General features: G+C 34.4%; 2 protein-coding genes across 2 annotated transcripts; one reads left to right on the top strand and one right to left on the bottom strand.

Moving 5' to 3' along the window:
• Positions 1-1,110: 1,110 nt before the first annotated feature.
• Positions 1,111-3,398, top strand: LOC120250021 (F-box protein At4g18380-like). Its single transcript, XM_039258756.1, has 2 exons — positions 1,111-1,453; positions 1,840-3,398. Exon 2 carries the CDS (start codon positions 2,077-2,079, stop codon positions 3,136-3,138), a length of 1,062 nt encoding a protein of 353 aa, XP_039114690.1. The 5' UTR covers positions 1,111-1,453; positions 1,840-2,076; the 3' UTR covers positions 3,139-3,398.
• A 2,158-nt stretch (positions 3,399-5,556) lies between these two features.
• Positions 5,557-12,166, bottom strand: LOC120250572 (endoplasmic reticulum-Golgi intermediate compartment protein 3-like). Its single transcript, XM_039259400.1, has 13 exons — positions 11,905-12,166; positions 10,171-10,244; positions 9,720-9,803; positions 9,531-9,611; positions 8,871-8,951; positions 8,607-8,699; positions 8,149-8,328; positions 7,944-8,011; positions 7,782-7,833; positions 7,496-7,549; positions 7,325-7,414; positions 6,162-6,228; positions 5,557-5,884 (listed from the first exon to the last, which is right to left on the bottom strand). The coding sequence occupies exons 1-13, from the start codon at positions 12,041-12,043 to the stop codon at positions 5,793-5,795; spliced, it is 1,155 nt and encodes a 384-aa protein (XP_039115334.1). The 5' UTR covers positions 12,044-12,166; the 3' UTR covers positions 5,557-5,792.
• Positions 12,167-13,063: the final 897 nt, after the last annotated feature.

Below are 13,063 nucleotides of genomic sequence, written 5' to 3'. Positions count from 1 at the left end.
TAAGGGATATATATATATATATATGCAATTTTTTTAATAATAATTAGAATAGAGAAATGTGTGTTGAAGCTTAGGATAAGGGAGAACTGTGGAGATGGAGAGGGAGATCCATGTCATGGATAAAGGGGAAATTATTTATTACTTTTTATGCTATTTTTATTTTGATAATAGATCTTTTTATTAATTTTTAGTGTTTTGGTTTTAATGGTATGTAATCAATATGGACGTGATCTACTGGTAAAGCACTAGAATCCACGAGAGAGATCAGATATTTAAATTCTATTTTATGCATGATGAATAATAAAACTAAAGTAATTTTTACACTATTTTTTCAAAAAAAAAAAATTAATAACAAGTATGTTTTGAAAAGAAACTCAAAGTAGCTCAAGGGGCAAACCACAACCGGTTAGAAATGAAATTGGAATGCTGGAATATTAGTTCTGTAAAATACCAGTAAAATCTTTTTTCATGGTGTAAATGATACATCTCTACTCGCAGTCTCGCAGACTATTCTTGCTTGACTTGGTGAAAACTTGAACTCAGCTCAGTTGCGATTGAGCTGAGCTCGAGTGGTCAAGCGAGCCAAATTTGAGTATTATGATACTTGGTTCGAGTGCTTGTAAGCCTAATCAAACATATACATATATATATATATATATATAACATTAGATTTATATGATAAAAATCAAAGAGAAAAACTTTCGAGCTCGAGCATAATGTTATTGATCATGTTTAGCTTTTTTAAGCTTAGTCGAGTGAGCTCGAGTAGCTCGATTTGTGTACCGAGTCGAGCTCAAGTTATAAAATAAACACTCAATCGAGCTTGAGCCGAGTATCGATCAATTGAGCTCAAGCTCGCTACTATTCGGCTCGAACTTGATCGATTACACCTCTAAGTATACGTCCATCATGTACTTCAAAAAAATTAATATTCTTTTTATTATATATCAGGAAGCGGGGATCAAAACGCATAGTAGGACCCGCAACCCGCTAGCGACCATCTCCTTGCCAGCCAGCCGTACAAATCACGTGACTTAACGCCGTTAACTCAAACAACGTTTTCCAAGACTGTGGTATAAGATCCCCGTTAGACCACGCGACTCTCCCAGTTGCGCCCCCCCCCCTCGCCCTAATGTCCGAATGGAGCTCTCTTCTTCCCTATTTCGATCCCTAATTCTCCTTTTCATTTCCTTGAAATCCATGTTTTTCCTATAATTTCACCTGATTTCTCCACCCTCGTCATCTTTGATCGAGAGATCTAGATGCTGAAGTCCTAATTTCATCGAAATCCCTACTTTTGTTTTTTCTAGGCTGGTGTTTGATTGAGTCTTTTCAAGTTGGAGCTCCGAGCGGTCCGATCTGATGGAGATATGAGAGGAGTGGCTGAGTTTCGATTTCGAATTGGTAGCAGTTGCTGTGTACCACTCGCGAGAGGCTAGGGTTTTTCTGGAAGGTACTGGTGATGTCTAAGCAATTAAATATATATAAAATTTCTTTTTTTTTTTTCTTTTAAAAAAGTAATCTTTTTCTGTCATTTGTTTGGTTTATTTGTGGGTTTAATTGGTGCTATTGTTTGTCCGATTTACAGATATTTTAGTTTTTTTTTCTTGTTCTCTCTCTAAGATTTTCAATGAATGCATAAAAAAAGCTTTTGGTTTCTTTAGGTTAGTAGTTTGTCATCCATCCGCCAATTAATGCAATTCTGCTTTTGTTTTTTTCTCTTTCATGTGGCATGTCGAATTTATGATGTTTTTCTTAAATTTTTTTTGTGTTTTGTTTCGATTCTTGGTTTTGTTATGAGCTCTAATTATTGGTAGTTCATGGTTGCTCTTCCTTCAGATCGATTGGCTTGGAGTTTGACCCTTTCAGAGTGCAGATAGATTCTCTAATGATTCATTGTATGTGTTCTAACCTCCTCATGTTCACTGTTCAGTTCTCAGAACTTTCAAACTGAAATGGAAATTTGAGTATTAGTCTGAAACCTTTATAGATTCAGTTTGAGAGCTTAAAACTGAATCATAGAAGTAGGAATCAACAACAAGTTTGCCTTTCTAAGCCAACTTGTAGATATTCAAAATGCAACCCAGAGTGCGAATTCATGCTGACCCTTCCCCAGACCTTGACGAGTTTGATCGATTACCCGACTCCTTGGTTCTTCTAATTTTGAACAAGGTAGCTGATGTTCGCTCTCTTGGCCGATGTGCCGCTGTCTCAAGGCGTTTTAACATGCTTGTGCCTCTTGTCCATGACATTTATGTTAAAATCGACCGGGTTGTTACTGTTGATGGTGATTCGGATGAGGGGCTGAATCCATCTTCTCCAAAACCCCGGAACCTCTTTTCCCACTTCCTAAAACTTATGCTCTTCACTCTTCTTAAACCCTTCAATCACCTTCGTAACACCAACGGTGGGAACAAGCCTCTCTTTCCACAGCTCTCCCATCACTCTCCTGCACAAGTGCTTAAGAATTTCACCCATGTCCGCAATCTTAGAATAGAGCTTCCTGCTGGTGATGTTGGAACAGAAGACGGAGTACTTTTAAAATGGAGAGCAGAGTTTGGGAGCACTCTTCAGAACTGTGTGATCTTGGGTGGTACCCGGATTGACTGCAACCCTACAAGTGATCTGGAGCCTTCTGTAGAAGATAATGGGAGCATACCGGAATCATTTTACACTAACGGAGGGCTGAAGCTGCGAGTAGTCTGGACTATTAGTTCAATGATTGCTGCCTCAACGAGGCATTATCTTTTGCACCCTGTAATTAAGGACCACCCTACTCTTAGGAGCCTGGTATTGATTGATGCAGATGGACAAGGGACTCTGAGCATGGGTGTGGATCAGCTGAAGGATTTCAGGGAGAAGCCATTATCAGCCTCAGCATCATCGAACAGGACTCAAATTCCAGCATCAAGTATGAAGTTAAGGTATGCTCCATACTTGGAACTTCCCGGTGGCATGGGCGTGCAAGGTGCTACGCTTGTGGTGATCAAGCCCTCAAGCGAGGGCAGCAATGGAAATAACATTAGTCGGAAGGATACCGATGCTTTTGTTTTTGGAGCATTTGATGGGCCTTTCAATTCTGCAGTTAAGGCACTCATGAAGCGTCGGACTTATCTCTTGGAAATGAATGGTTTCTAGCCGTATGGATTTGGTGCTATTCCTGCAGCTTGCACTGGTTCATTTTGCCGTCTTTCGAGCCATATACATGCCAAGCTCTGGTTTGGTGCCATTATCTTGGAATCTACTTCATACATATGAAGTTGTGGACTTCTCTTTCTTCTATGTTGAGGTGTGTAATATTTAACTGTTTTGTGTTGTTCTTCTATATGTACAAAAATAATGACCTGTTAGATTTTCTCCTTGCATATATGAATGGGTACTAGTGATGGTTTCACTAATATTGTAATTGTTATTAGGAAATTGTTTGGCATGTCTATTAAATGCTTAAATCACTACCTCACTAGATTTATAAATGACAGTAAAAGGGTCGTGCATTTAGAACTATGCACTCGTCTGATGTTCAACAATAGGACAGCTTGAAATTTAACAAAACAGTGATAATTTGGTTGTATGAGAGATTAGCGGATAGAGGTTTTAATCTGAAATTTTCATTGGATTAGTTAACTAAGCTGGTTGTAGTCAAAATCAAGCATTGATTCATTTATTAAACCTTAAGGGGCTGTTTGGTTAGCGGTAATGTGAAAACATTACCGTCTGTTACGTGGTAATCTTTTCACATTACCATGTTTGGATTATTGGTGGTGGTAATATTGATGATAATTTGTAATTACTAACATTGGAAGATTACCAAGAAACTTGGTAATCCCATTACCACCAAAATAGGTGGCTATGTTGGATTACCAAGTGGGTGGTAATCTGAAATATTTTTTGGACAAATATACCCTTTGTTTAAATATAATAATTTTCATACTTTATTTGTTGGATAAAAAAATTAAATTTAAATAACATTATTTTTGGAATATGTTTAGCTTCGAAAAGTTAATTTTTATCAAAAATTTTATTTTATTTTAAATTTAAACTTGCATAAAATAGTAGACACAAGGGTATTTTGGAAAATTTAGAATATTACCAAGTTTATTACTATGTAACATGAGTTTCCAACCAAACATGGTTATCATGAATTACCACAACATTCTTGGGCATATAACATTCCCAATCTTATTACCACGGTAATCTCGTTACGTGGTAATATATCATTACCGTGAACCAAACGGCCCCTAAATAGTTACTAAAGTGGGGCAAAGTAGCAAGCGAACACCCAAGCTGCTCTAACGATGATAGTGACTAGTAGGATGTCGGCAGTGTTAGTTCTCTTGCCATAAGTTAAAAGTATACTCTAGTATGTGCACATCTTCTTCTGGATCTTTCGTACTCCAAACAAACACTGGCAACCATTATATATATATATATATATATTTAATTTATTATTTTTTCTAAAGAGTTATTAAACTGAGAACATATATACACAAAATAAAAAAAAAAACTTAAAAGTTATTAACAACGATACAAAGAAATTCAAGAGAGCCATTAAAACAGGACATTGAAAACAATTCCTACTGCACTTGGTACATTTACCTGTAGAATTGGCTATAGCAGTAAGTCCTTGCCCTTCCTCTTTTATTTTATTTTTTAATACAACTCATTTATCTTGATAATTACGTAAAAAACCTCATTTTTTATAGCTATGTAATATATATTATTGTAAACGAAAAAACTTAATTGATATCAATTCTCGATGACCCTCAGAATAGAAGAGTTTGTATGAAGTCAAAACCTGTAAGTTTGAATCTATGATGTGTCTATATTATTTTTTTTAAAAATATAATCACTTTTTAAAAATAAAATAAATATCAATACTACCATCAAGGTGTTTGGAAGATCTATTTTAACATAAAAGAGAAGCGAAGATAAAAATTAAATTTTTTTAAAAAGTAATAATAATAATAAAGAAGAGGAGAAGCATCATACCCCCAACGTGAAGGTTTTGTGTAAAGCCGGAAGATTTGCACTTTTTCCCCTAAATATTACTAATAGGCTGTCTAAGGCTTGGGGTAATTTTGTCATTGGGCAAATTGCATTAGATTAACTTAGATATGTTAAATAAATCCGCATCCTCTTCTGCTCTTCAACCAATTTCTTTTTTTTTTCCTGCAACAATGCTTTTATCTAACGCACAGGAAAGGCAGACACATCACTAGCTTACTATCTAATTAAATTCCGGCAATAGCGCAACTTCCAGTGTAATCATGCATAAGTAAATATATAATGATCTTTTATATGCATTTAATTTAAAATTAATGTTTAGCAATATTAGATATACTTAAAAACACCATTTCTGCAATAGCATAATTATATTTTATTTCTCTCCTAAATCAAAGATCAAGAACTCAAAATCATGACTTGTCCACATTTTAAAAATAAAATAATAAAAAAAAACATAAACACAAACTTCATTGCCAAGGCATGAGAAGTTTTTGGTTTTTTTTTAAATAAATTGAAGGAAAAGAAAAGAGTAATCACTATAGTTTTCAGTTATGTTTCTCAATAATATATATTTTTCCCATGCCTTATTTCTGTCAAAATGATAGTATGATACAAAACATTTCACATTCCAATTAGTACAAAGCATTTGACTATGTATTGACAAGTACTTGATCTCCCTAATTGGCTTAAGCTCTCTTCCAAATTCATATTCAACTTCTACAAATGCTCCCTTCTTCAAACTGAGGGTTTGATTCATACGGGCACTAAGAATGTCGAAGGTGATCTGATTACCTGTACTTGCCGAGATCGACCTTTTTCTTAATCGCACGGTGACCATGATAAACAAAAGCATCAATGATTCCAGATACTGTAAAAACACCTGACAAGTTCAGAATCACAAATTTTAGCTAAAAAAACATCCTCAAAAGAAAGAGCAGAGCAAATAAATTCTATGCGAAAAAATTTTGGTGTATCAAGAGTGCCTATTGGTCATTTATAAACAATGGGAAAACCGCAAATAATATTTGAGGTTGCTTCTCAATGTCCGCGTGTTGATTCTGGTATGGTCATGGTGTTCATAAGAAGGATAACCGAAAATTTCATTTACAATGATAAGTCCATTAAGTAAAAATTGAAAAGAAGGGTTGTAATGGAACCTCCAATTATAGCACAGATATTTGTCAGGAAGTGCAGAATTGATTTATTTTCTTCAGTGAAGATCACCTGCAACAGAAATGTGAACCTGTAAAACTTGGTAGAAAATTTAATAATTAAACTTGAGTCAATTCCCTATGTTGCAAAAGTTGTGGTTATCAGGAATTTAATAAAAGTTGGAAACAAATGAAGTTCTAATGTCAGCGCACTTTCTTGAGTATTTCTGTCATAAATTTGTTTGGTATTCATTCATGTATCATCTACATTTTGATGGAGAGTTAAGACTTACTTTTCAAGAAAGACAATAATTTTTCTTTCTGATCAAGAGATTGGGAAAGGTTGTAGCAATTGTTTTATGAGTAGCTCCTAGTGTTAATAGGACACAGATATGAATGTTGAGTATCTAAGTATTGGAAAGTATCTAACAATTGAATTCAATGAAAATGGGATATGTGGGCAATACTAGATGTATATATATATGTACATGTGTGTGTACATATATAGCATGCGATTCATATTGGTTTTAGATAAACGAAAAACATTTTAGTAAAACAATTTTTTTAGGTGTAGGCATATAAACAGTGAACCACATTGTTTCTAGAAAAGTAAAAGTATAAGTGAAGCCAAAACTCTCCTTTTCAAATAAATAAACTAAAATAGCATCACTTAGGGAACACAGCAGGAATGACATTTATTTTTCAAGTGATTTATATCGTCAAGCGTATCCATTCCAAATTTCACTCAGATCAAATGATCCATAGCAGCTAATACATCTTGTGATCCAATGTGTCCCCAATGTTCATATCGTAACTAAAGAAAAGATACATATTCCTATGGGGATGTGTAAATTTTCCCAGATACTCTGTATCTAGGTAGGAGTATCTAAGTAACTCTGGTATTTCTCCTCTCAGGAGTATCAGGCCAGATCTGAAACCCAGATTGCAGATCAATATAAATCCAATGACATGGAATCAAATTAAACAAAAGAGTATTAAGGTTTTGATCTCTCTGATTACAACATGAAGAACATGTTAATAAAAGATTTCAAAGATAATGAGCCAAGCTCATATAGTGGCATAAAAATGAGAGTCAGACACATTCAGTGTGCAGACCTTAAAAGGTAATAGCACAATCAATATCAGACAAAAGAAAAGGGAAGGAATACCTTAATTGGTGAGAAGTCATAATAGAAGAACACCCCCTGAAGGGACTTAGAATTATCTTTTTCATCGCTGAAGTGCTCCGTCACTGAAAACTGCAAGTAAAGCATTCAGATAGTCATTTTGTTATTGGTGTTTATAGCCATGCAAGAGCTGCTATTATCAGTCTGTCTAACCTGGTTGGAATGAATTTTGTGTCCTCTTATGTCAATATAAATTGTGGGAACAACCTGAAAACAAATGAGAAAAATGTCCTTGCTGAAATGCCATATGTCTGTAAGAAACCTTAAGAATGAAATATAAACAGAGATCAGGAAGGTGGAAAATAGTTTCTGTAATTAATAGATTATTGACCGATTTGAACTCATACAAATACAACTACAGAATAAAATGTAAATAATAGTCTAGCAGCAGAGAAACAGCTCAATCATAATATGTACACTGAAATCAAGTCGGGCTTACTTTGACAAAATATTGATAAATCCCACTCGACATCTGTTGAGTCCATTGAGCACTGAAATTATAATAATCATGTATTAAAAAATGTAATCTTAATCAGTTCCATTAGTATAATCATTAATGGCAAATATTTTTCCAGTTAACTCTGCCAAACTTCAATCTTACCCATCAAGGGGATTTACAACACCTGGAAACTCTTTTCCAAACGACAGTTTGTTTATTTTGTGACTTATCTGTTGAAAAAAAAGAAATAATGATTAGATATTACGTTTTGCTTTGGGACCTTGACAGAAATCTAAAGTATCTAACGTAAACTTTGGCATGAAAAAAATAACTGATGATCGTACAACAGCTAGCTTATTAGGCTCACATTGTAATTTCCTATTGGAACAGCTAATAACTCCTGCGCACGGATATTAGAGTGGTGGAAGCTTTTTCCGGGAGAAAAGTGGAAATTTCCCGCCACTTTGCTTACTTCCAAGAACCCATTGATGTTGCATCCTTCACCTTCTTCCTCTTTGACCTTTTCAATGAAACCTTCTCTCGTGCACTGGCATAACAACTACATCAGTAAGCCAGGAAGTGCATTGCCAAAACCTCAAGTGAAAATAGATTGCATCACATTAGCTAAAGTGACTTGCAAACAGAGTCCATATCAATTATATAATGACAAACTGAACAAAGATTTTAAGTAAAATTTGCATATTTATGATATGATTGGCATAGGGATTTTATTATGAATCCATACAAGAAAAACACAGATTTAGAGAAATGCTTCAGGTTCAGTTTTAAGCTGGTTGCAAGATCGAAAATGAATCTTCAACTGACCTGATCAATGAGTTCTTGGTTATTAAGACCCCATCCTTTTTTTCGATAAGCCTCACGTACCTCTTCACACGAGTTACAACAGTCATTATCGGACTGCCATTTAGTGTGCAAGCATCAGATACCACACTTTGTCAGCATAGCAAAACTCAAAGATCTACTTATTTTCACATGCATATCAATTGTATGAGAAACTCATAATATTAAATATAAGTTAATTATTGCAAATAATCATGTGTTCTCTAAAATATGTGGGAGAAAACATACAACTTCAGCACCATAGCATGAACCACAGTAGACCTCATCGTGTTCAAGCCGGCCTCCATGCCGCTGCAGAGGCCTTTCAATCTGAAAACAAAACATTGAGATAAATGTAATAGGCAGCTTTATAACAGATAGGGGAAATGAAGGTGCTCCAAAAGAAATACACAAGCGAAACACAAATAACATGACATATCGCAGAAACAGGCCACAAGAGAAATACAATCTTGAGATGGAAAAGATGAGGTTTGTAGCTAAACCAATGTTCGATAAATAAGCTAGGAATATATATTCCAGCAATAAACTTCCCTATTTTAATGCATACTTTATGAATAAATGTGTACTCCGAAAGTCAGACTACATACTAGCAATAGACCTCATCATTCATAGCAAAGAGTGATCATATCAATACCAATATATGGCAAGGTTCAGTCTACTATATATATGCTTAACAATTGCAAATTGCTCGAATTCCCAAATGAACTATATGCTTCCTTGCAAAGTGTTGTAGTAGCCCATCATTGAAGCTAGGTTAAAGACAATAAACCAAGATTCTCATTTTATAGTTTAGCTTACCTTAAAAATATTAATAAAGAAAAAACCATACAGCGAGATAGGAAAAAAGTTTATATGTACTTAAAATCATACAAAACATAAATTGCTGACCTTTGGTGCACCAATACCACCTTGCCTTGACCCAATAACATTGCCAAGATGATCTATTCTCTTCTTAAGTATGTCATGTCTCTGCAAGAGAAAGGGCATTCCAAGAAAAGATAAGAGTGCATACCAAGCACCAAAAGCAGATATGCAAGAAAAGAATAACTAATGCAAAAGATAAAGCAAGGAACATACAATATCATAATGTTGTTCACCACTGATATCCGTTGTATCCACACTAAGAAGTGAACAAGCAACAGATGGAAAGGTAATATCAAACTGCAAAAGACAAGCACTTAGCATTAGTCCTGTTATTAACAAAATAAGTCAAGAATACCAGCTTCCAAAATAAAAGCATGTCTTTGATTCATGCCCAAGAACATAAAGCTCATATAGTCAACAGAACCACAGATGGACTTCCAGATCAAACCATATAGTTTCTTCAGACATAGACTACAAATGCTTCTTGGATGCAAATTCTCATCAAGCATTATATAGTTTCTACTGAAGTAACAATCACTTGGCTTCTTAACAGACTAGAAAGCCTGTCTACGGTACACATCATGGCATAAATCTTGGAACCACAAGCAATTTTAAGAATGAGAAAATGGGGCAATAGAAATCTTGGAGTGAGTTGAATGCTAACATTGACATGTAATCTTTCTCCTCTTGAAGTATCTACAGTCAACTTTGTCTCAGTCTCTGAAAACAGAAACAGTCCTGCAATTATGGAGACAAGATAAGAAATCAACATGCTGAAACACAAAAACATAGAAGTCCATTATTATTAGCTGTGATTAATGCAAAATGGTTTGTAAAATTTGAACATGCAAGGAATCAGTAACTGAAGATTTTTCATGTTAAAAATGGGGTAAATTAAAATATCTTCATAGCGGTTATTCCTGGCTACCAAGCTACATCAGAACTTAGCTCAAACACTAAAAAAGTTGAGATTCTATAAATATTTTCTTAAATCAGCCAAAAAAATATTTATTTGAATGAAAAAGTAGGACATATAGATAACTTTCATCTTCAAAATTTGTTTGATAAAGTCAAATGAGAAGACTCCGGAAAAATCAAAGGTGTCAGCATGTTATTCAAGGCTCTTTGACTGAATCCACAATGCCAAATGGGCTCTTGAACTCCTTATTCATTGGGTTATTTTACATACGCCACAGAATTAGATAAATTAAAAGCTTCCAAAAAAAAGGAAACAAGTTTACTATTTAGCAAGAAAAAGAACCTGTCAGGATTTCCGGGGCGATCATGAAGAATTGTATAAGCACTCTCAAATTTGAGAGACTAATAAGTGAAGACAATGTCACGCATGATCAAGTGACCGAACAGTCTTTATTACTTCCACTTAAGATGCATTGAGTCCTTTAAGGAAGCTTATACTACTAGTAGGCTAATTTCCTTATGACCATAGCTAGCTTCAAATCATGATTCAAAGAAAAAATTCAAGATCCATGTTTCTCCACTTCTACGAGGAAACTTGTACAAGAAAATCAAGAAGTGTCCATTGGATAGATGCATGGAAACTATCTTTCTTATGGAGATTTTCCTAATTTATCTGAGTTATATTTTAATGTAAAAGTGCATTGTATGTTCAAAGCTTTTATGATAAAAAACTTTAAAACAGGCTGACCATAGTTAATGTCATTAAAGTAGACAGCACCTCTCAAAATTAAAATAGAAGTTTCCATATTCTGGGGAGTATTAGAAAATAAGGCAATAACTCAAAATGTCCTCAGGTTTTCCCTTCTGCTTTTAGCAAAGCAAATGCCAAAGCTTACCCCCTTTAAAAAGTTCCAAAGCATCAACCATTCTTCACTTCTCCAATTTCCTTCCACTTTCTTTGCTTTTTAACAAATTAAAAATCAAAGAGTCTCATACTATCAACCGATCTCAATCCATGAGATCTCATCCACATTTAACTTCCTTTAACCGATCTCAACCCATTTGTGGAATGGAAAAAAATCAATTAAATACTATCCTATTTCACTATAAAATTCATCATTTGGAGATGTCTGCCACTCCAATTTACTAGAAACCAGATGCTCATAAATAAAAAATCCCAACAACTTCAAGTTCATCTATTTATGATTCTGGAAGTAAACTTGCATACAAAATAAGGCTGCTTCTCTAAGGCCCATCAACTTCCGATGTCCCACGATACTCCTTAAATCGGAAAGCCATTCTTTAGGAAAATCCTCATCAAAACAATGCCCATAACCAATTCCAACATCTTCGTCATTCTCAAAACACTTTTAAAAATTCCCAATCTCCAACAAAACAATAATCGACCAAACAGAAAAGTGGACACAATCTTCCCAAAATCAAATTTTTAGACAACAAACCATCAGAAAAGAAAACTCACTCGCTTCAGAGAGGAAAAGGAAGAGGATGAGAGCGAACGAGACTAGGGTGATGATGCCGCCGGAGAGAGTTCGGCTGTAGAAATCCTCCTTGATCTTTGGATAAGCATCAAGATTTTTGAGCTTGTTCAGGATCTCCATCTCACTGAAAACCCTAGAAAATGAAGAGAAGAGCTTCGATTGCTGTGTTTTGATCGGAGAAAACAAAGAAACGAGCTTCGTTTTTTTTTTTTTTTCTTCTTTTCTTCGAAATTTCGGCGGATGTCTCGATTTAATAAACCCGGGAATAATTATTAGAGGCAAAATTTACGAAGAAACCCACTAACATAACTAAATTATGCAAAAGTCCCTGAAGTGTTTCCATTTTAGATAATGATCAAGATAATGGTTTTCTTTTTGCATTTATTCGCTTCAAAATTATTCTGATTCAAGATCTATCTCATCCATATTCTAAAATCTGACATATAAAAAATGATTAAAAAAATAAGTAAATAATAAAGAAAAACATGAGGCTGATTTAAATATTTTGAGAAGATTATATGGATATTTCTGGAAAATTATTGAGGCCGTCCTTTGAGTAGATAATGGAGGAAATTTTCCCTTATAGTTTGAATTTTACATATATATCCCCACAAAACCTTATTATCTCATAAGAATTGTTTATCAATCAAATTTACTTTTGGAAACATCACAATGCTGCCAATAAATTATAATTAAGACAATATTAAATTATTTTGGTGACAATGAAAGGTACAACATTCACATTTATACATAAATATATAAACATATATATAATTTTATAAATCATTAAAAAAAAAGACCCGTCAAATCCAAAAATAACAAGGAGTGTAAGTTGACGAGTTCAATCTAGTTACTCTTTTGAATTTCTGACCAGATATAGTCATCAATTTCACAGTGATAACAAGAGGTGGTTGATCTGTGTCTCTGCTTAAACCTACACAGAGCTTGTCAAAGAACCTCACCAAACAAAGTTGACTTCTAGATTGTCAACCAAAGGATATACATCTTTCCAATCTTTGACCAAACTGTTGATTATTCATTCTTCATAACTTCCTCTTATATAAACATGTTGTTAGCTAGTTCTTTGACCCAGTCTAATGGAACCCACTCTGATATAGACAACGAACTACTTGGTCATGA

The sequence above is a fragment of the Dioscorea cayenensis genome, chromosome 19, assembly GCF_009730915.1.
Source record: "Dioscorea cayenensis subsp. rotundata cultivar TDr96_F1 chromosome 19, TDr96_F1_v2_PseudoChromosome.rev07_lg8_w22 25.fasta, whole genome shotgun sequence".
Lineage (NCBI taxonomy): Eukaryota > Viridiplantae > Streptophyta > Magnoliopsida > Dioscoreales > Dioscoreaceae > Dioscorea > Dioscorea cayenensis.
The sequence above is the reverse complement of the archived record's forward strand: the minus strand, read 5'-3'. Positions and strand labels throughout refer to the sequence as shown.